The sequence below is a fragment of the Leuciscus leuciscus genome, assembly GCF_965113295.1.
Source record: "Leuciscus leuciscus genome assembly, chromosome: 6".
NCBI lineage: Eukaryota > Metazoa > Chordata > Actinopteri > Cypriniformes > Leuciscidae > Leuciscus > Leuciscus leuciscus.
Genome location: NC_138730.1, coordinates 38088136 through 38111553, shown reverse-complemented (window position 1 = coordinate 38111553; position 23418 = coordinate 38088136). Strand labels below are relative to the sequence as shown.

At 35.6% G+C, this 23418-nt stretch overlaps 3 protein-coding genes across 3 annotated transcripts in view; 1 reads left to right on the top strand and 2 right to left on the bottom strand.

The window, feature by feature from the left end:
* LOC309501517 (ETS translocation variant 3) overlaps nucleotides 1-2853 on the top strand; it is a 4106-nt gene extending 1253 nt beyond the window's left edge. Inside the window, exons 3-6 of the mRNA XM_082173684.1 lie at nucleotides 1429-1660; nucleotides 2114-2228; nucleotides 2313-2382; nucleotides 2539-2853. Coding sequence (XP_082029810.1) covers nucleotides 1429-1660; nucleotides 2114-2228; nucleotides 2313-2382; nucleotides 2539-2846 — 725 coding nt within the window. The 3' untranslated portion in view covers nucleotides 2847-2853. The remainder of the gene's footprint in view (nucleotides 1-1428; nucleotides 1661-2113; nucleotides 2229-2312; nucleotides 2383-2538) is intronic.
* A 1548-nt stretch (nucleotides 2854-4401) lies between these two features.
* LOC309501469 (prolyl 4-hydroxylase subunit alpha-2-like) lies at nucleotides 4402-10450 on the bottom strand. Its single transcript, XM_082173592.1, has 13 exons — nucleotides 10235-10450; nucleotides 9754-9844; nucleotides 9279-9550; nucleotides 8968-9189; nucleotides 8732-8862; nucleotides 8454-8630; nucleotides 7737-7801; nucleotides 7454-7547; nucleotides 7230-7280; nucleotides 6521-6559; nucleotides 6341-6409; nucleotides 6150-6246; nucleotides 4402-4554 (listed from the first exon to the last, which is right to left on the bottom strand). The coding sequence occupies exons 1-13, from the start codon at nucleotides 10317-10319 to the stop codon at nucleotides 4484-4486; spliced, it is 1464 nt and encodes a 487-aa protein (XP_082029718.1). The 5' UTR covers nucleotides 10320-10450; the 3' UTR covers nucleotides 4402-4483.
* Nucleotides 10451-14810: 4360 nt separating this feature from the next.
* LOC309501471 (prolyl 4-hydroxylase subunit alpha-1-like) lies at nucleotides 14811-22010 on the bottom strand. The gene is made up of 12 exons (XM_082173595.1): nucleotides 21898-22010; nucleotides 21437-21708; nucleotides 21126-21347; nucleotides 20885-21015; nucleotides 20612-20788; nucleotides 20138-20193; nucleotides 19847-19940; nucleotides 16911-16961; nucleotides 16513-16551; nucleotides 16319-16387; nucleotides 16121-16217; nucleotides 14811-14920 (listed from the first exon to the last, which is right to left on the bottom strand). The coding sequence occupies exons 1-12, from the start codon at nucleotides 21903-21905 to the stop codon at nucleotides 14850-14852; spliced, it is 1287 nt and encodes a 428-aa protein (XP_082029721.1). The 5' UTR covers nucleotides 21906-22010; the 3' UTR covers nucleotides 14811-14849.
* Between the last annotated feature and the right edge of the window lie 1408 nt (nucleotides 22011-23418).

Sequence of the window (23418 nt, the reverse complement as noted above, 5' to 3'; positions counted from 1 at the left end):
TGTGTGGAGTGCACCGTTCCATTATCTGAAATACGCTTGCAAATCATTTGGCATGGATAACCAAATCTTCCCCACAAAAAGTTCACATGACAGACCTATTTAGCTAACATATTTTTTAAGTGTTTTTGTTTCATGTTGTGAAACCTGAAGATTTGAAGAAGTCACTCAATTTTAATGAACATTTGTAGGATCACTATGTGCATTAAAAGACGTTTGAGGGCCAAAAAATGGATAAGAAATAGTTTTAAAACCATGTCAGTGGGCAGATTTTGTCAATACCTGCTCTCTCCTCATCTCCATCACTCTTTCTTTTTCTCAGTCTCCTTATCTTGCCCTGTTTCTTCCCCTCCTAAAGCAGAGCTTTGACTGATAGTCTTTTCATTTCCATCTGTGTCAGTGAAGAAAGTAAACATAGGGTCAACTGATATTTCGTCTATTTTTTTTTTGTCACATTGACAATTGCTAATTATTACATTACATGAATCACATAAATTGGCCTATTTTCAATTCAAAATGGCGAAATTAGACAAAAGTTTATTAGTTTGCCAGATTATTTTTGACGGTCGTTTAACATTTTTATCCAAAAACAGCTTTCAAATATGAAATGGTTAGTTTAGCTACTTACATCTTATCTCGCACGCACTTTATGACCGTTTACTGTGAACATAAACCCGCCTACTTTAATTTGATTGGTCATCTCAAATATTTTGACATTGACGAGCGGTGACAGACCAATAAGGCTCAGAATAGAATATTGGTGCTGTGCAATATCTTTACAGCACTAAAGTGGCATTAATACTATATTAGGCAATTATTTCACAAAATATATTATATACACCTCGAATACCTCATAGCTGGCTACGGGCGAATGTGTGTGCAGAGCACAATTGCTGGTGAAGACTTATTATTGGTACAGTTATTTAATAGTTTAATATTTAATCATACATTTTACTTATGATATGATTCCATATAATTCCATGACTGCATTGTTCCTATATATATTACCTACACACATAAAATGTCCTGCTCCATCTTTTGACCAAACAGATTATTTTAAGTTTGGAGCATAAAACAAATGTATTCAATTCATCTATTCTACAGAATTAATTTACAATCATGATAGAAAATGCATAACATAGTGTCTCTTCTCCTGCCGTCATTTCAAAGGATTTGTGCCAAATTGGATAGACTTTGAAACTCAAGGAGATCCCACTAACGTTATTTGTGAATAGTATTATGGGATACGATTCAATTGAATTGTTTATTTTGGCTAGCTGTGCAGGGAAAAAAATATAGGCCTACTGGTGAGATGCAATCATAATTGGATTGAAAACTCTGGTGTTTAATGCAGTATATTGTACAGACTGAATTGTTTTTAATTACTCTTTCTATCTTTCAAACATAACTTTGCTTTCTTGTTTCCCTCAGCAGTGCTTTTCCCTGATTGGGCGTATAAACCAGCGTGCTCTCCAGGCTCGCGGCAGGTGCAGTTGTGGCACTTCCTGTTAGAGCTGTTGGGGCGTGGCGAAGGCGGAGCTATCACGTGGGGCAGCGAATGGGGAGAGTTTGTAATCAGAGACCCAGAGAGATTGGCTAAACTGTGGGGGGAGAGAAAGGGCAAGCCACACATGAATTATGACAAACTCAGCAGAGCTTTAAGGTACATGCACTGACTACAATCCATACACATTCATACATACAAAGATTAAATTATAATTTATATATATATATATATATATATATATATATATATATATATATATCAAATATAAAATAAAAAGAAATGGCTGCTAGAAAATAATGAACAATATTGATATATCAACCTCAAATTCTCCTACAGTATATGTTAATATAATAGCTATATTTACAACTAAATTCTATTTTCAGCATAAAAATATATTACAGTATGAATTTCATATGACTATCATATTTACTATATATATATGCGCAGGTCCTGTAATGTCATGTGCCTATTATTCCAATTATATGTGCAAACATTCATGCATACAAAAGTAACAAATGATAGAAATACATAATTTTCTTGATACGACATAATTTTATGAAGAGACAAATCCATTATTTGACAAATCTGTTTTTTCCCCCTTCAAATCAGGTATTATTATAACAAGCGAATTTTGCACAAGACCAAAGGGAAACGTTTCACCTACAAGTTTAATTTCAGCAAACTAATCTTAGTGAATTACCCAAGTTTTCCAACCTACCCACAGGTACGTGAGTGTTTTTAAGTCTTTTGTTGCATAGTGGCAAATTTGACTTGTGCATATTATAATTGTTTTTTTCCCCTCATTCAGAATACAGCATCTGTACCTTTCTCTGCCTTTCCTTCTCATCTTTCCTTCTACAACCCTTCTAATGACAGGGGTAAGAGTGTCACTGCTGACCTTGGAACAATCAAATATTGCTCATTTGAGATGTCATCACTAATTTAAGCAAATATCAATGCTATTTAATGCTATGATTTGATTCTGTTTTTAACAGTGACTTTTTTTCTCTGTGTGCATGTTTGTTTGTGTACAGCTGTGCAGTCAGTTTCTCATCCCCTTCTGCTGCCATACAGTTTCCCCAAACCCCTCCCCTTTCCTCAGGCACATCCAATCCAAAGGCAATTTCCCCTCTTTTCTGGACCGCCTTCTTCAGTGACTAACCTATCAGAACTCTCCTGTCAGTCACCGGTCAACTCCAGCCTGCAGTTCACCCAGACTTTAAACTGGCCAGTCAAAAGCAGCACAGAGTGGCCTTTCAACCGAGTCATGGGATTACAAGAGAGGATTAAAAGTGGAGCACAAGACAAAAACCATGACAATGAAGACAAAAAAAAATTGTGATAACATACCATGCATTAGAAGTTTTATTGTAATTATTATTGGTTTTATCATAATGATCTATTTTTTTGTTTTAAGTTTATACATTCCCACTGGATGGTGAAGAGCAAAGCACTTTATATATTTTACACTATACTTCCACCCTCTCCTCGGGTCAAATTCATTTTCTTTTCATTTTTTAAATTTGAGTGTTATTCAGAGTGGTACAAGACCTTGTCAGTTTTGTCACATTTGAAATTGGAATACACACACAAAAAAATGGACTGGATTCAAGGAGTTTTTGTGGTTGTAATAAAAAATAAGTAACAAGTCCTTCCCTTGCAGGTAAATTTGACCCCTATAGGAATGAATGGGAAATGGGGAACATGTTTTTGTGTCAGAAAAAAAAAAAAAAACGTGCACAACCCAGAACACACACATGCAAATAAAGGGCAGAGACCATAGAACATCCCACACTCACATAAACACACACACCTAGAAATGCCCATTAAAATAATGGTGCCAGTTCATTTACTCCCTATGGAGTTTTAAGGCCATCTCGTAGCAATATTCATTAAATGCCATGTTATATTTTTCCCACATGAGGTCAGCGGAGACACCCAATGCATGACTTTGTAAACTGAATTTTGCATGTACTGCAGTTATTTTGGATTTAAAGAATGTGAAAAACATGCTTGATGTTAATTTCAATTATTGTTAAAATATACTAATTTAGAAATCAATAAAATAAAATCATAATAAAAATAGAATGAAATAATATAAGCTGCTTTCTGGACAAAAACAATGAAGAAGTGTAATTTTAATACTTCGGGTCATTTTGACTCGTGAGGGAAGGATGTGTAATTCAGACACGAGGAGAGTATAAAGGTTTAACAAAGTATTAAGTTGATTAAACAATATATGTGCAAACAACAGAAGTTTCTTAGTATACCTAAAACATTTTAAAGCAGCCAGGTTACAAATTATTTTGAGTTGAATCAGCTAGTTGAGGCCACTAAGGGGAAAAAGGAAAATGTTATAAATAAAATTAGAGGCTTATAACTGATCTGACATTAGAGCCCAACCCTCATGTGTCACACACAAGAGTTACAGATAGAATATCGGAGCATCCCAATTCAGCCTTCTGAAGTTTATTTATTTGTATTAAAGATTTGACCAAGACAGACTCTAAATATTCATAGTAACACATTGCAAAACTAATCTGAACCCTATACCCTTACTGAGCTTTGACAGACACAAAAGCACAGTACCTTTCTGCAATGCATGTTAGAGCTAAAGGGCTCTGCAGGTGATGAGATCACATGGGCTAGACTTTGTGTTCTGAGATCCAGAGATATTGGCTCAGGACAAGCTATGAAAAACTCAGCTGTGATCTGAGGCAGTAAAAGTGACAGAGAAATATACTGTTACAAACAACAGCAAAAGTTGATACGACAAATCTGTTCCAGATCCTGCCTACATTACTGATAGGCTACATAATAAATATAACATACAGATAGAGTACAACTTTCTCTGTAGGTATGTATACACACACACACACACACACACACACACACACACACACACACACACACACACACACACACACACACACACACACACACACAAATATCTTATGATTTCAAGCCTTGTAGAGTTTTTCATTCCCAGAATGACAAAGAACAGGGGCTCCTGAATTCCTGTCCAAACTCATGGATCCATTTGTTAGCAACTGAAAAAAAACAAATTATTTTTACCATTAACATTTATCTTTCAATCTTCTGCTTTTCTTTTCAAATGATTCATGGCTGAATTGTTTTCACCTCAAACAACGATGCTAACACCACACACACAAAAAGGCAATATTAAATGAAATTTAAATATATGAATATACATTTATTTATACTTTAAGGATACCAAAAAAAAGTTCAAAAATAATGTCATCAAATCAGCCAATTATATTTTAGATTTATCAACCCATTTATTTAACATCTTACCCAGGCGCGGAGTTTGCGGGGGGGCAGGGGGAGCATTGCCCCCCCTGGTGAAACGGGTAATTGCATAAAAAAAAAAAAAAAAATTGCATTTAAAAAAAAAAAAGAGATAGCCTATTATAAATATTTTAAATAACACAAAACAACTAAATGGTGGTAGGTAATCTGATTTCATATAGGCCTACTGCTTTAGTAAAAAAAAAAAAAAAAAAAAAATTCGGGGCTCTGGGTCATGTGACTTCACATCGAAAGCGACATTACGGCTCACCCCTATGCTCTCACCTGAGACCATTATCGACGCATATGCAGGACGCAAAAAACGAAAATTACTGTTGCACTAGTCTGGACAATGTCTAGGTCTGTAAGTTTTATTTCTCTGCCAAATAACTGCTTAAGCTGGAGAAACTCAACACACTGCTTTCAATATGCTGTTCAATATGTTTCAAAAGTGGAGAGTATTGTGTTCATTTTTCCCTCTCAAAATGTTTTAAATGTTTCATGAAGTACAACAAAATGCGAAATATAACTTGTTTTTTAATCACTCTCATTGCCACAATGTGTTTTGAAAAAAGGAAAGAAAAACCTTAAAAATCTTTTCGTTTTGGTTGAAGATAATATTTTAACAGTGCAAAAGTGGTCCACATTTCATTGATCCTAATTGTGTCCGAACGAAGATGCGATGCAAAGTCCAGTAGTGACGTTCTACCTGTTTACAAATATGATTGTATTGTTGTACTGTTTTTTCTTGGGTTAAAAATAAATGTGTTTATTTAGCATGTTTGTTTTGTCCATACAGTATGTGCGAGTTCCCCAATTGATAGGCCATGCAGGACCCTATGGAAGCTTGTTTAAAAGATTGCATTTTAAAAGATAATTGCTACTTTTTATCTCACAATTGCGACATCTCGCAATTCTGACTTTATTTCTCAGAGATATAAAGTCAGAATTGCGTGAAATAAAGTCGCAATTGCGTGTTATAAAGTCAGAATTCGGACTTTTTTTTTCTCGCAATTGCGACTATCACGCAATTCTGACTTTATAACACGCAATTCTGACTTTATAACACGCAATTGCGACTTTATTTCACACAATTCTGACTTTATATCTCTGAGAAATAAAGTCAGAATTGCGAGATGTTGCAATTGTGAGATAAAAAGTCCAATTCTAAGGGAAAAAAAGACAGATTTTTTTTTTTTTTTGGACCTCAGAATAGTTTATATCTCACAATTCTGACTTTATAACACGCAATTGCGACTTTATATCACGCAATTCTGCGTAAAAACATTTTTTTGCCCCCCCTGGCTCGAATGTCAAACTCCGCCTATGATCTTACCCCATTTGTTACCCACAAACACAGGGCATCCAGCGTGCTCCGTATTCCAATTCACTTCACCATTTCTGTGGAGATTGTACCAAAGCACGGCTGAACCCTTCAAGAGCAGAGAGAGGATGCTGAAATTATTCTTTTATTTGTAATTAGTACTTAAATGATCCTTATATAAAAACACAGAATTGAGGGTTTACCTTTTTCGGCTGCACTGAAACGCCAACTTTAGGAAACACAGTGGCGCCCCCTATCTCCACATCACTCATCTACAGCAACAAAACATTTATATGGATAGTTACACACTATAATAGAAATACTGTTTAATGCCATTGAGGCAAATTGTTTTTCTGACAGCTGCACTTACACTGCCAACTTACATAAATTAGGAATGTAGCAATCCTGTCATTCTCCTCCTCCTGTGAGGTCAAATATTCTTCAGTTAGTTTGTAATTATTTGACTGGTCAACATGTAATCAGCTCTCAATGACACAGAATACAGAGTTGCGTTTGTACTCTTAAATTAATTCTGCAAGAGAATTTGCTTTTTCGAGCCATTGGTTCCCCTATGTGTATGTATTACTTCAAGAGACTTTTACGTTTTGTTATACATCATAAAAATCACAAATAAAACCTCAAATGCAAATTATTAAACAAATGTGTGATTTAAACATGTGGCAAACAAAGTGGTAGTGGTTAGACTAAAGTGGTTGTATATGCATTTTTCCAAGGAGACTGGTTGCACACAGGAAGTCAGCATTAGTGTTGGTATTATTTTTAAATATGATATGTAAACTAAAAATTAAAATAAACATGCCTGCTCTATCCTCCAGTGTCTAGATTCTAGCATCTCAGCCTGTTGACTCTCAAGAAAGTGTAGTAGTAGTAGTAGTAGTAGTAATTTTTCAAACTGGACACAGGAGGTTCGTGCTGGCATTTTAATTTATTTTCAAATTGAACCATTACTTTATTTATTTAATTACTCATAAATCCCAAACTGCCAAAGCCCATTAGAGATTCCTGAGGGAACCAATGGCAGATTCTGTGTTGGTTTACAAAATTGATGTAATGTCTATACAGTGAACTTACCAATGCATCAATATGCTGTTCAAATGCACCACCAACCCCATAATTCTGAACCTGGAAATCATTTATGAATCACTATTGAAATAGAAACGGTTAACACTTCAATGGTTCACAGGTAAAAATGCATGTTTATCTCCATTTAAGAATTCAAGATTGATGAATCAGGTGAAGATAAATTAATTGTATACTGGTAATGATCATATGCCTTCTATCTTACTGTAACGTACAAGCAGTGATTCAGCGGTTTCCATGGAGAGTCCCGTAACATCTGCAATCCTCTGACTGACACCAGCTTCCACAGGGTTATTTTGTAGAAAAACACTGAAAATATAGTGAGGATTACTTGCATAGTAAGTGTGTGACTAAAACAGTTTATCATTATGTCAAATACTGCTAACTCTTATGTTAAAGTAATAGTTTTTGTATTAAAAAGCAAACAAGACTATGAGAGAATAACATTTTTGGGGTGAACTACGCCATTTTAATGAGGTGATTTTAATACACATTAACCTTTGAGAAACACGTAGTTTTAAGGGTTTTGTGATTCCAGAGCGATAAACTTCCGATCTAGAAAGCTGTAGGCAAGAAATCGGAATGAACTGTCAAGTATAAATTTATGTAAATTTATGTATATGGCTAAAAGTATGTGAACACCCAAACACCACACTTATGTTTGCTTTCTGAGCATTTGGTTTCAAAATCATTGACTGATTTTGGATGATGAGGCCTGCATGCCGGCACTTAGGGGTCCAATTTATCTCAAATGTGTTCAGTGGGATTCAAATGTGGGATTTCTATAGATCAGCAAAGTTCTTCCACACAGACCTCAATGACCTTCTCTTAAGGTGTACACTACATCAGCTGTGGAGTAGAAAGTAGATATTGTCAACTTAAATGTGTGTAAAGCAAAGAAAATGGTCAATGGCAAAGGGTTTAACATATTTTTTTAAAAGTTTGAAACCCACCAATCTAGAATGTAATTATGTCATAGTATTAAGACTTGTCTTCACTGGAATTAAGGGGCCAAGCAAACATGTTCATTTGAAACGGATGTCCACATACATTTGCCCATTGAACATTACAAAAATACACCATAAAAAGAAATTACATTTTAAATATACTGACAATAACAACAAAAATATTTATGTTGTTGTTGGTGTGTGTGTGTGTGTGTGTGTGGGGGGGTGGGGGGGGGTGGGGGGGGGGGGGGGGGTGTTCGATAGTCACTTGAGGTCTGGAGATATTCTTCAGGATCTCTATCTCTCTGTCTGATATAATGTCATGATATCTGATGATGCGAGGCTCGTCCCACTCCACTTCCTCTTTCACTGGTGCGTACATCAGTCTGGGGTTTCCTCCACCTGTGCTGTACCTACAGGACAGCGCCCTCTGCCTCATGGAGATCTGATTTGATAAAATATAACAAACTTCCAATCAACACACAAAGCTTCACAATGACTGTTTGTAATTTCATGTCAAATAATGATTTAAATTTTAGCACTTGCCCTCTCGTCAACCTCTCCTCTGCACAGTGCCTCATAGTTACTTGACTCTGTGTTCAGTGGAAATATGTCAGGGTTGCTCTGTAAGTGAAGGAGTCTGTTCAGCTGAACTCTGGCTTCATCATTACTTTGATCTGAGGCAAAGATGTTTATGACTTGAATCACAACAATTTAGCAAAATTGTCTGCCAAACTCAAATATAAAAATATTAAATTAAATGAAGGACAGCATGACCTCACCCAGATTTAGAAGCTGGTGGCTGAAGTAGATTGCCACAGACAGGCTGCCGAAATGATAGACTGAGTAACTAAGGAAACGGAGCAACTCTTCCTCAGTAGTGGTTGAGTTTTCTCTTAATCTGTCCAGACTGTACAGAAACCAGAGAAAGGCATGCTGGAATTTGTCCTCGTCATAAGCGACCAACCCTACATTGAAAGCTTCATCTGCATTTAGAGATGTTTCTGTGAAATGTGAAATAAAAGCATTAATCAGATTGGAAAGTGAAACTCTCAGTGAAACTGCATTGGTGCAAAACTGCAGGACAGTTTACCCTTTGTGATGTCTTCTGGGTGGAGTTTGTAGATCTCTTGCAGTTTGATCAGTCCTGAAGCTGCACCATCCAAGTCCTCCAGCTGTGGGATCTTTGAGTCCAACTCATTCTGATACTCTTCACACTGAGTAAGATTCGGCTGAATGCGTTTTACAATATACATAAAATCATTTCTCATTTGTCTGAGGAATCGGTAAGCTGCCACTGGGTCTCTCACAGCTTCCTCTGGGTTCTCAGAGTCGGAGTATGAAAGCAGAAGATTCAGAAGATCACTGGATGAAAACAGGGGTTCATCAAAAGTTGGTAAAATCTTGTAGAAGATTTATTTATTAACATAATACTTAATCTAAAAATATATATACCGTAGTAGTTAAACATCCATTCCAAAATTTAATGCTTTTTAATAATGATAATAATAAAAACACATTAATCTAGTAGTTTAATTGTATAACGGGAATAATGAAAGTGTTTTCACCTCTTCATTGTCTCTACATCCTCAGCATCAACGCACTGACTGAAGAGCTTCAGAAGGTCTTTCGTCTCCCCATATAGTTGTGCAATTTGATCTATAAAACAATCTGCATTTTGTCAAAAAGGATTTGATTTGTGTATTAATTAATTTTTTACATCATTACAGCTATAACCTAATGAAAAGGGTTTATTAGGTAAGAAGCAAAAGAGAGATTTAATGTTAAATCAATAATGATGTTAAAAAGTGAAAGGGAGTAACTATAACATTATGGCATGAGTGCATCAGTGTTGAAATTATGACAAAAACTGTGTTACTATTGGTCACTTTTGGTCAAAATTCTTATCTAATCAACTTGTCATGACAACGGTGCAAAAAACAGTTGGAGAAATATAGACAAAACGTAAAACTTTAAACGAACATTAAGAACAAAAAACAACATAATATAATATAACATAATGAATTGATATTGAACTGAAACATTAACCTGTTGATGAGAAGAATTCATGTCCAGCATCAGCACAGACAATCCAAAAACATACCATAAACACCGTCAGCTCCTTTACTGACATTATAAGCCCTTCAATATCTCAAAACTCAACTTGTATCTGTATCTTGCTGTGAAAATGATCTTAAAAACCAAGTTCTGTCTTAAACTCAAGATGGCGCATGCTGATATGTCCTTCCCTTAATTTGGTAGTTATCACATCGTTATCTGATTAGTTGCTGTTGCATCAGCGGCCAATGGGCTGCGGCTCAACATACAAAAAATTTAGTTTGCTTAGCAGTAGTGCACCGGTTGTACTAGTCACTGTTGCATGCTTTTAGAAATCAACACAAGTTAACGCCTTTTACTCCACATCTTTGTGCATATTGTGGAGTTTGCAATTAATTCACAAATGAGCAATCATACGTTTAAATTAAGTGTCATGTTTAACCGTCTTGTGGAGTGATTGGAGCTGCAGCGTTTACGTAATTGTGTTTATGCAGCAGCACTCGATAATGGCTGTGAAATACGGCGTCTTAGTTACCAAAATTAGGAAAGTTTGAAGTGAAATAAGCATTGGCACTTTCAACGGGACTATGTTTAGCTGCATATTCCTGATGTGTTTGTTTATTTCCATGGAAATTGTTTTCATTATTCATGATGAGTGTGGTTGATTTCAGCTGCAAGCAGTGTCAGACCAAGCCCCTGTCTTTCTTTATCGCTCTCAACAGCTTTCTATCAATAAAAGAGTATAAGGTTCATGTCAATGTTACACCAAATGTATGAAAAGCAAAACTTTACATGAGTGAGTGTTTTTTTATCAACAAAGTAAAAATAGGAGCACACAGTCTTAGCAATCTAACAACAAACACAAAATGCAACATAGCAAAGACAAGAACAAATCACTACAACTGAAAACTGAGGGCTATAATAGACAGGGCAAATGAGGCAGAAAACAAGGAACAGGTGTGGCTAATCAATTAACAAATGAGCAACTATAGAAAGAAACAGGGGCATAAGTTAGGGGTCTAATGGACCCGTTTCAAATTACTCATGGTTCAGTTTTTATTACGGTTTTAAGGTTTCGGTACGGTTCAGTATGTACTATGTTCAAGGAAAAAAATTCTAGAAATAAGAAAATAAGAACAAATAATGAAACTACAAGCAACAACACAAATTAAGACAACAGAGCAAAGATAATAAAATAAACAGAGTTTTTCGGGTTATTTTGGTGTTTAAGTTTGGTTTTTCGGGTACAGAAATTGAATAAAGTAATCAAATGTAAAATGATATTGCATATAATCTTCACTGAATAAAATAAAGATGAATCATTATTATTAAAATTACAGAAGCTATTCAGAGCATTGAGTGATTTCCTTTTTTTTGTTGTTTGATGAACTTTATACACATACAGCAGGAATATTAGACTGCTGTCACTTTAAGACATAATGCATGATCTAGTGCACTGATACTGAGCACATGGATTGTCTTTCTGGACTGTTTACGTTTACTTAAGACATAACCTTCTATGTTTGCTAGGATACTTGCCAAGACGGGCATGTTGACATCATTTTTGTGAATTTGTCCGTTCAAGCGCAAGACTTGAAAGAGAACTCAATATTTGTGCGCTGTCTGAGACGCAGCTTTCCATGACCGTGCTTCGGATGAATCTTCTCAGAGCGCAAGTTCTTTTTCACGTCTTCTTGCGCTTCAGTGTTTAAATTGGCAAGGCTTAAATGAGATTAGTTTAAATGGATAACGTGTGCTGTTCAGGTCTCGCTATCAACACCTGGTTGATGAAAGCGTAAATAACTGGCCATATTAGACTTGGAGCATACAGCACTCCTACTGTTGAACACAGATAGGGGAAGCCAGAATTTGTATCCATTTACAGAAACATAAATTAGCCTAACTCTGTCTGTTTTACACGTTATTTTCAACAACCATATTATTGATGCGTCGTTAGATATAAGATTAACAGCGGTGCAAGTGTGCCAAACCATGTGTTGTTGTTTTTTTACCAAGAAACATTACACCCCTAGGCATTAGGGCTGCATGATATTGAAGAAAAATGCAACGTGATACATAATTCTATGTAAATAATGCTTATATAAAAAGAATTGCTTTAAAGGGATAGTTCACCCCAAAATAAAATTTCTGTCATTAATTACTCACCCTCATGTCGTTCCAAACCTGTAAGACCTTTGTTTATCTTCGTAACACAAATGAAGATATTTTTGATGAAATCCAAGAGCTGACCCCTCCTTAGACAGCATCGCAACAACCACTTTCAAGTCCCAGAAAGGTAGTAAAGACATTGCTAAAATAGTCCATGTGACTCCAGTGCATATTATAAATAATTGATTTTTTTTTTTACCTTTCTCTGCCTTTCCTTCTCATCTTTCCTTCTACAACCCTTCTATTGATGGGGTCAGAGTGTTTAATTTAACAATCAAATATATCTCATTTGAGATGTCATCACTAATTTAAGCAAATAGAAATGTAAATTTGATTTAGTTTTTAACAGTGACTTTTTTTCTCTGTGTGCATGTTTGTTTGTGGACAGCTGTGCAGTCAATTTCTCATCCCCTTCTGCTGCCACACAGCTTCCCCAAACCCCTCCCCTGTCCTCAGGCACATCCAATCCAAAGGCAATTTTCTAGACCGCCTTCTTCAGTGACTAACCTATCAGAACTCTCCTGTCAGTCACCGGTCAACTCCAGCCTGCAGTTCACCCAGACTTTAAACTGGCCAGTCAAAAGCAGCACAGAGTGGCCTTTCAACCGAGTCATGGGATTACAAGAGAGGAAATAATAGTGGAGCACAAGACAAAAACTATGACAATGAAGAAGACAACAACATTTTTTCCTGAGACCATGCGTTAGAAGTTTAATTTGAATTATTATTGGTTTTATCCTAATGATCTCTTTTTTGTTTTAAGTTTATACATTCTCTGGATGGTTGAGAGCAAAGCACTTTATATATTTGATACTATACGTCCATCCTCTCCTCGGGTCATTTTGACCCAAAATTGATTTTCTTTTAATTTTCAAAAATGGTGTTCATCAGAGTGGTACAAGACCATGTCAGCTTTGTCACATTGAAATTGAAAAATACACACAAAAATTGACTGGATTCAAGAATTGTTTTGTGGTTGTAATAAAAATAGTAACAGACCCTTCCCTCGCAGGTCAATTTGACCCCTAAGTATATTTATTATAATTATTTTATTAAATTTTTTTTGTAATTGTTATAAAAATAATGGGACCAATCGTTTTCTCCATACAGACAGCGCTTTAAGGCCAACTAGTGGCAAGAATCATGAAATGCCATGTTATATTTTTTTCCCCATGCACACAAGGTCAGCAGAGACACCCAATGCATGATTTTTGAAACTGAATTCTGCATGTACTGCAGTTATTTCATATTTAAAGAATGTGCTTATTGTAAAAATTTCATTATTGTTAAAATATAGTAATTAAGAGATCAAAATAGTAAAAAAAAAAAAAAAAAAAAAAAAAGATAAAAAAAATGAAGTGTAATTCTAATACTTTGGGTCATTTTGACTCGTGAGGGAAGGATGTGTAATTCAGACACGAGGAGAATATAAAGGCTAAATGAAAAAATTAAGTTGATTAAACTTATTTGTCAGCTTCACCGTTGTTACTCCAAATATTAATTCTAGGTTTAAGGAACTCCAATGTGCAACTGAAGTTTCTTAAAATACCTAACAAGGCAGCCAGATTACAAATTAATTTAAGTTGAATCAGCTAGTTTATTTTTAGTGTACGTTGAAATTGGAAAAAGGGCAAGTTATTGAAAATAATTTGGGCAAATTAAGATGTATAATTCCAAAACGCTAAAACTGAAAATGCAGCATCACTAAAGAGACTTGTAATTGAAAATGAAATTTCAGATAGAGTTGTACTGAGGCCACTATTTCACAAAGGGAAAAGGCAAAAAATAAATAAAATAAAATCTATAGAGGTTATAACTGATCTGACGCCAGAGCCCAACCCTCAAATATGTCACACACAAGAGTTACAGATGAAAGAAACGTTCATTCTGAAGTTTATTTATTCGTATGAAAGATTTGACCAAGACAGACATCCAAATATTCATTGTGATGCATTGCAAAACTAACTCTAAACCTATACCCTTTCTTATACTGAGCTTTGACAGACACAAAAGCACAGTACCTTTCTGCAATGCATGTTAGAGCTAAAGGGCTCTGCAGGTGGAGAGATCACATGGACTAGACTTTGTGTTCTGAGATCCAGAGATATTGGCTCAGAACAAGAAGGACAAGCTATGAAAAACTCAGCTGTGATCTGAGGCAGTAAAAGTGACAATGAAAGTTACAAATAACAGCAAAAGTTGATATGACAAATCTGTTACAGATCCTGCCTAAATTACAGATACATAATAAATAACACGATTATATAGTACAACTTTCTCTGTAGTCATGTGTATAATATATATATATATATATATATATATATATATATATATATATATATATATATATATATATATATATATATATATATATATATATATATATATATATATAGTACAGATACAAATATCATGACTTCAGGCCCTGTAGAGTCTTTCACTCCCACTCTGACAAAGTACAGGGGCTCCTGAATTCCTGTCCAAACTTATGGACCCATTTGTTAGCAACTGAAAAAAAAAAGGAAAAAAAAGACAGCAAGAAAAATAAACTTAATGATTTTTACCATTAACTTTCAATTGCCCGCTTTCCTTTTCATATTAATCATGACTAAATTGTTTTTCCGCTCAAACACAACTGCTTTAAAAAAAAAACATGTAAAACACCCCATAGAGTGTGAATGTTTGGTTCAAGAACATCATAAAATAGAAAAAAGGACAATAAAATCTCTCACGAATAAGACACTTAGTTTACAATTAGTATTTTGATAAAGCTACATACAGTATAGAATGTCTTATGAATCTAAAATTAATTTTAGATATATTAATATACATGCATTTATACATAATATAAAGGATAGGATACACAACAAAAATTGTAGTCAACAATAAAAATAATGTCAACAAATCAGCCAATTATATTTTAGATTGCTCTACCTATTTATTTAAAGGGATAGTTCACCCAAAAATGAAAATTCTGTCAGTAATTACTCACCCTCATGTTGTTACAACCTTCGAAACACAAATTAAGATATTTTTGATTAAATCTGAGAGCTATCTCACTCCTCCATAGGCTTCTAAGTGACTGAAACTTGCTGGCCCAGAAAAGTTAAAGAGATCGTTAATATAGTCCAAGTGACTCCAGTGGCTCAATCTTAAGTTTATAAAGCGACGAGAATACTTTTTGTGCGCAAAAAAACACAAAAATAACGACTTTATTCCACTATTAATTTCCTTCTCTCTGGGCCTCGAGTTATTTCACGTAGTGTTTTAACGCAGCGCGTCTGTGTTGTACGTCACACGCATATGACACACATGACCAGCGTCGGCCAATAGTGAGCCTACGTGGTGACGTGCAACACAGACGCGCTGCGTTAAAACACTACGTGAAATAACTCGAGGCCCAGAGAGAAGGAAATGAATAGTGGAATAAAGTCGTTATTTTTGTGTTTTTTTGCGCACAAAAAGTATTCTCGTCGCTTTATAAACTTAAGATTGAGCCACTGGAGTCACTTGGACTATATTAACGATCTCTTTAATAACTTTTCTCGGCCAGCAAGTTTCAGTCACTTAGAAGCCTATGGAGGAGTGAGATAGCTCTCAGATTTAATCAAAAATATCTTAATTTGTGTTTCGAAGGTTGTAACAACATGAGGGTGAGTAATTACTGACAGAATTTTCATTTTTGGGTGAACTAACCCTTTAACTTACCCCATTTGTTACCCATTAACACAGGGCATCCAGCGTGCTCCGTATTCCAATTCACTTCACCATTTTTGTGGAGATTGTACCAAAACACGGCTGAACCCTTCAAGAGCAGAGAGAAGATGCTGAAATTATTATTCTTGTATGGAATTAGTATTTCAATTATCCTTATATAAAATTAAAAACACAGAATTGAGGGTTTACCTTTTTCGGCTGCACTGAAACTCCAACTTTAGGGAACACAGTGGCGCCCCCTATCTCCACATCACTCATCTACAGCAACAAAACATTTATATGGATATTTACACAGGTAATATTAATATCCATAGTAGAAATACTCTTCAATGCCATTATGGCAAATTGTTTTTCTGACAGCTGCACTTACACTGCCAACTTACGTAAATTAGGAATGTAGCAATCCTGTCATTCTCCTCCTCCTGTGAGGTCAAATATTCCTCAGTTAGTTTGTAATTATTTGACTGGTCAACATGTAATCCAGTAAAAAGCCTGCTGACTCAAGAAAGTGAAGCTCTCTTAGAGTGAATGTTTATTGTAGTAGTAGTAGTAGTAGTAGTAGTAGTAGTAGTAGTAGTAGTAGTAGTAGTAACTTTTCAAACTGGACACATGAGGTTTGTGCTGGCATTTTAATTTATTTTCCAAGTAGATCATTAATTAAATTAAAGTTATTATTCGTAAATCCAAAACTGCCAAAGCCCATTAGAAATTCCTGAGGGGACCAATGCCAAATTCTGTGTTGGTTTACAAAATTGATGTAATGTCTGTACAGTGAACTTACCAATGCATCAACATGCGGTTCATATCTTCCACCAATCCCATAATTCTGAACCTGGAAAATTATTGCATCACTCATGAATCACTACTGAAATAGAAACTGTTAACACTCAAATGTTTCACATGGAAAATGCATGTTTATATTCAAGAGTGATAAAGAATTAATTAATTAATTAATATATATATATATATATATATATATATATATATATATATATATATATATATACTTTCAGCTCCCAAATCTTATAATGTATTCCACTTCTTGGCAAGAGAATTAGAAAAACAAAGCAAACCAATGTTCCCTGCAAAGAGGACAGTGCATAAATTAAGCCAGGAGTAGGCCTTAATCTACAATAGTTAATCATGGAGAAAAAAAAAAAAAAAACACCTTTCTGAAACAGATTACTAACACCTGGACTATGGAGTCCTGACTCCTGAACTAAAATAAACTAGATTCATTTAAAACCAACTGTGCTAATCTGAATTAGCACAACCAAGGTTGCCTATAAAACATGGAATAAAGAAAAGCTTATTGTATGGTAGCAGAAAAAAAGACTGCAATAAAACAATAAAAAAAAAATCCTTTACTGAACAAGAGGAAACTATTTTAAAGCAAATAGCAAAGAAAAACTGAACACATCAGCTGTGGAATCTACGAAGCCCCTAAAGGGACATGGTGAAGGGGGAAAAACTTAATGGGAGAAAAAAAAAAAGGGGGAAAAACTTAATGGGAGAAAAAAAAAAAAAAAAAAAAAATAGCTTGCCTCTGTTACATACATACAGTACTGTGCAAAAGTCTTAGGCACGCGAGTATTTTCTCCCCCAAAAAATGGTTAAGCCAATTATTTATATATTTTGCTGTAGTGTGTCAGTAGGAAATATCAGTTTAACAATCTTTTTGCCATTAAATTGTAATAATTCAGTGAAATGTTTTTATGCACAAGGAGTCTGACAACAGCCGGTATGATCCACACAGAGATCTGATCTCACCATCACAGAGTCTGTCTGGGATTACATGAAGAAACCAGGGGGGCAGTGTTTCGGAAAACATTGAAGCTTCCCCGGGCGCCGCCATTGATTAGCAGACCATCACCTGCTGTTAGCATTCCATTGACTCCCATTCATTTTGGCGTCACTTTGACAGCGAATAACTTTACATCTGAGGCGTTTAAAGACTCCATTTGTCCATTATTTCTAAAGAAACACGAAAATGTATAAAAGGCTCCATTACCTTGTATCTTACGTTAAGGCCCAGTAGAAACAGTTTTTGTAAAAATAGGCTAACGATTGGGTCATAACCACACGACTCTGTCGCACAGTAGAGAAATTACCGTATGGACAGGAGGAGAAGCTCGCGGGCAATCGGGGGGACGTGGAGGCAAAATGACAAAGTAATTAATCAGAATACTTAGCAAAAGTTGCTCTTGGTCCTAGCTCATGGACACCTCCTACTCACACTCTCCGTCTCTGCAAGTTTCGGAAGAGAATGATTCAGATTTCTCTTGGCACAGCTACTAGAAGACAGACAGTTTGCTCACGTGACATCTACGTCGTCAAGCTCAGTTTGAGTCTGCGCAGTACGCTCGACCCCCAGGAAGTGAGTGCTTCTAATTGACTTCACTTTTCTCTGTTGAATCCAATGGGGTCGCTGTGTCCATTTCTTTTACTGTCTATGGAAGAAACAGAAAAAAACTGAGACAGACTGAATCCAGAAGAACTGTGGCAACATCTCCTGCTAAACTGTGTGCAAGTGTACAGAGGACAAAAGCGGTTTTAAAACGCAAAGGGTAGTCACACCAAATATTAATTTGATTTAGTTAATAGAAGTTAACTGATATATAAAATCTATTTATGACATTATTTTTGAAAGCATCCTCCTTTTACAGCATTTTTACACAAGTGCTTAAAACTTTTCAGAGTACGGTAGCTTTTCAGGATGGTTTCTTCAAGCATCTTGGAGACGTTGCCACAGTTCTTCTGGATTTAGTCTGTCTCAGTTTTTCTTCATGTAATCCCAGACAGACTCGATGATGGTGAGAGCAGATTTCCGTGTGGAGCACCAGGTGTTGTCAGATTCCTTGTACATAAAAAAAATAAATAAAAAAAATCCCTCTGGATTATTATAATTATTGGCAAAATGAATGTTTGGAAATATTAATCAATATATTTCCTACTTACACACTACAGCAAAATATACACTGCTCACAAAAATTAAAGAGGCCAAAACTTGAAATGACCTCCACATGTAAAACCAGTCCTGTTTTGAGGGTTTTCTCATTGTTGTCACTGTAGTGCACCTGTTGTTAAGTCCATGAACACCAATACAGCTGAAAGTGATTAACGATGCCCTCAGCTGCTTAGCCAACGAGAAAATTATCAGACAGGTTTAATTGATTTCATGCCAGGCCCAAATAAAAAAAGTGTTCCTTTAATTTTTGTGAGCAGTGTATAAATAACTGGCTTAAAAACATTTTTTTGGGTGAAAATACTAAGACTTTTGTAAAACAGTACTGGGTGTATATACACACATAAATTGATCTTCACTGACATAGTCCAAGTAATCCATGTGTCTTTGAAACACAACGCTAATCTGAAGTTAAACCTGCCTCCTGGCAAGTTTAATTTAAGCCTCAATTAAATCCTGGAGCAGCTCTAGTCTTCCTTCGGGAAATCATCTTATTAAACTCTGGACTAGACCAAGGACTATTTAAAACCATGACAGAGAAAGCAGATTTGTGTTAATCTGGTTTGAAAGGCCATTTTAGTCCAGGACTAGGCTTAATCTCTGTCCTGGAAACCAGCCCTATATTTATTTGCTTGTTTATTTAGTTAAGTAGTGCAAAGTATGTTAATGCTAACTGCAAGGCATAGCTGACAGAAAAGAAAATATAAGATGCCTGTGCATGATCATATGTGGTCTTTCTTACTGTGACGTACAAGCAGTGGTTCAGCGGTTTCCATGGAGAGTCCCGTAACATCTGCAATCCTCTGACTGATACCAGCTTCCACAGGGTCAACGCTTAGAAAAACACTGAAAATATAGTGAGGATTATTCTTTGCATAATAAGTATGTGACTAAAACAGTTTAATATTATGTCAAATACTGCTAACTCTCATGTTAAAGTGTTTTTTTTTTTGTATTAAACATCATGTAGGACTATGAGAGAATTGAAATTTTGGGGTGAACTACGCCATTATAATGAGGTGATTTATAAATATGAATTAAACCTTTGAGAAACACGTAGTCTTGTGAGTCCAGAACGATAAACTTCCGATCTAGAAAGCTGTAGGCAACAAACAGGAATGAACTGTCAAGTATAAATTTATGTATATGGCTAAAAGTATGTGAACACCCAAACGCCACACTTTGGTTTCAAAATCATTGGCTCTGATTTTGGATGAGGCCTGTATGCCGGCACTTAGGGCTCCAATTTATCTCAAATGTGTTCAGTGGGATTCAAATCTGGGATTTCTATAGATCAGCCAAGTTCTTCCACACAGACCTCAATGAATCATTTCTATATGGACCTCACATGAAGCACACAATTCTCTACAACCAAGGTTTAAATTAGTACATTTTAAGCTTAACTGTACAAAATAAAATAGGGGGATAGAATATACAGCTTGTGCAGTATAAAAAAACAAAACATTGTCGATAGAAAGTCATGGAAACCCAACATGTGTGTGTGTGTGTGTGTTCACTTGAGGTCTGGAGATATTCTTCAGGATCTCTATCTTTCTGTCTGATATAATGTCATGATATCTGATGATGCGAGGCTCGTCCCACTCCACTTCCTCTTTCACTGGTGCATACATCAGTCTGGGGTTTCCTCCACCTGTGCTGTACCTACAGGACAGCGCCCTCCGTCTCATGGAGGTCTGATGATAAAATATAATAACCTTCCAATCAACACACAAAGCTTCACAATGACTTGTAATTTCATGTCAAATAATGATTTAAATTTTAGTACTTGCCCTCTCGTCAACCTCTCCTCTGCACAGTGCCTCATAGTTACTTGACTCTGTGTTCAGTGGAAATATGTCAGGGTTGCTCTGTAAGTGAAGGAGTCTGTTCAGCTGAACTCTGGCTTCATCATTACTTTGATCTGAGGCAAAGATGTTTATGACTTGAATCACAACAATTTAGCAAAATTGTCTGCCAAACTCAAATATAAAAATATTAAATTAAATTAAATGAAGGACAGCATGACCTCACCCAGATTTAGAAGCTGGTGGCTGAAGTAGATTGCCACAGACAGGCTGCCGAAGTGATAGACTGAGTAACTAAGGAAACGGAGCAACTCTTCCTCAGTAGTGGTTGAGTTTTCTCTTAATCTGTCCAGACTGTACAGAAACCAGAGAAAGGCATGCTGGAATTTGTCCTCGTCATAAGCGACCAACCCTACATTGAAAGCTTCATCTGCATTTAGAGATGTTTCTGTGAAATGTGAAATAAAATCATAAATCAGATTGGAAAGTGAAACTCTCAGTGAAACTGCATTGGTGCAAAACTGCAGGACAGTTTACCCTTTGTGATGTCTTCTGGGTGGAGTTTGTAGATCTCTTGCAGTCTGATCAGTCCTGAAGCTGCACCATCCAAGTCCTCCAGCTGTGGGATCTTTGAGTCCAACTCATTCTGATACTCTTCACACTGAGTAAGATTCGGCTGAATGCGTTTTTCAATATAGATTAAATCATTTCTCATTTGTCTGAGGAGTCTGTAAGCTGCCACAGGGTCTCTCACAGCTTCCTCTGGGTTCTCAGAGTTGGAGTATGAAAGCAGAAGATTCGGAAGATCACTGGATGAAAACAGGGGTTCATCAAAAGTTGTAATGTAAGAAGGTGTATGTATTAACATAATCCTTGATCTAAAATCAAATATAATTGTTAAACATTCATTCCTAAATTGAATGATTTTTAATAATAATTAAAAAAAACATTCATCTAGTAGTTTAATGGTATATTGGGAATAATGAAAGTGTTTTCACCTCTTCATTGTCTCTACATTCTCAGCATCAACACACTGACTGAAGAGCTTCAGAAGGTCTTTCGTCTTCCCATATAGTTGTGCAATTTGATCTATAAAACAATCTACACTTTATTGTAAAAAGGGATTTGATTAATTGTATACATCATTAGTTATAATGAAAAAGGTGTATTAGGTAAGAAGCCAAAGAGAGAGTTAATGTTAAGTCAATAATAATGAAGAGTTAAAAAGTGAAGAGTTGCAATTTGATCTATAAAACAATCTGCACTTAATTGTCAAAAGGGATTAGATTGATGTATTAATTCATTTTTACATCATTAGAGTTATGATGAAAGAGGTTTATTAGGCAAGAACCCAAAGAGACAGTTAGTGTTTAGTACATAATGGAATTAAAAAGTGAAAGAGAACCTATAAAATGTTACATATGGCATGAGTGCAGTTTTGAAATTACGACAACAACCGTGGTATACTATTGTTCACTTTTGCAAAAAATTCTTATACAGCTAAAGACATAAAATCAACTTATGTGTAAAAACTGTTGGGAAAATATGGACAAAATCCTACAACATTAAATTATTACGAGTAAAAAAACAATATAATATAATGAATTGACATTGAACTTAAACAATGACCTGTTGATGAGTAGAATTCATGCCCAACATCAGCACAGACAAGCCAAAAACAACCCATAAACACTGTCAATTCCTTTACTGCCATTAGCAGACCTTCAATATCTCAAAACTCAACTTGTATCTGTAGCCTATATTTCAGTGAAATTGATCTTAAATACCAAGTTCTATGGTAATGTATAGATGGCGCATGCTGATAGGTCCTTAACTTAATTTGGTAGTTATCACATCGTTATGTGATTAGTTGCTGTTGCATCGGCGGCCAATGGGCTGCGGCTCATCATTCAAAAAATACTGTAGTGTTTGCTTAGCAGTTTGTATTCACTGCCGCGTGCTTTCTCAGAAAGCATCCGAAATCAACATCTAAGTCAAAATAAGTGAACGCTCTTTTACTCCATATTACGTGGTTTGCATTTAATTCCTAATTGAGCAATCATAAGATTAAACTAAGCGTCATGTTTAACCGTCTTGTGGAGTGATTGGAGCGTAACATTAATTGTGTTTATGCAGCATCAAGCGATAATTGCTGTGAAATATGGCGTCTAAGCTACCGATATGAGAAAGGGTTGAAGTAAAATAATCATTGGTACTTTCAACGGGTTTATGTTTAGCTGCATATTTCTGATGCGTTTATTTATTTCCATGGAAATTGTTTTCATTATTCATGATGTGTGTGGTTGATTTCAGCTGCAAGCAGTGTCAGACCAAGCCCCTGTCTTTCTGTATCGCTCTCAACAGCTTTTTCACTATCAATAAGAGTATAAGGTTCATATCAATGAAAAGAGAAACTTTACATGAGTGAGTGTTACCGGGCTAGTTGCGGCGGGAACAAGGATCTATTTGGAGCAGTGCTTTAAAAAAAAAAAAAAAAAAAATTATCAACAAATTAAAAC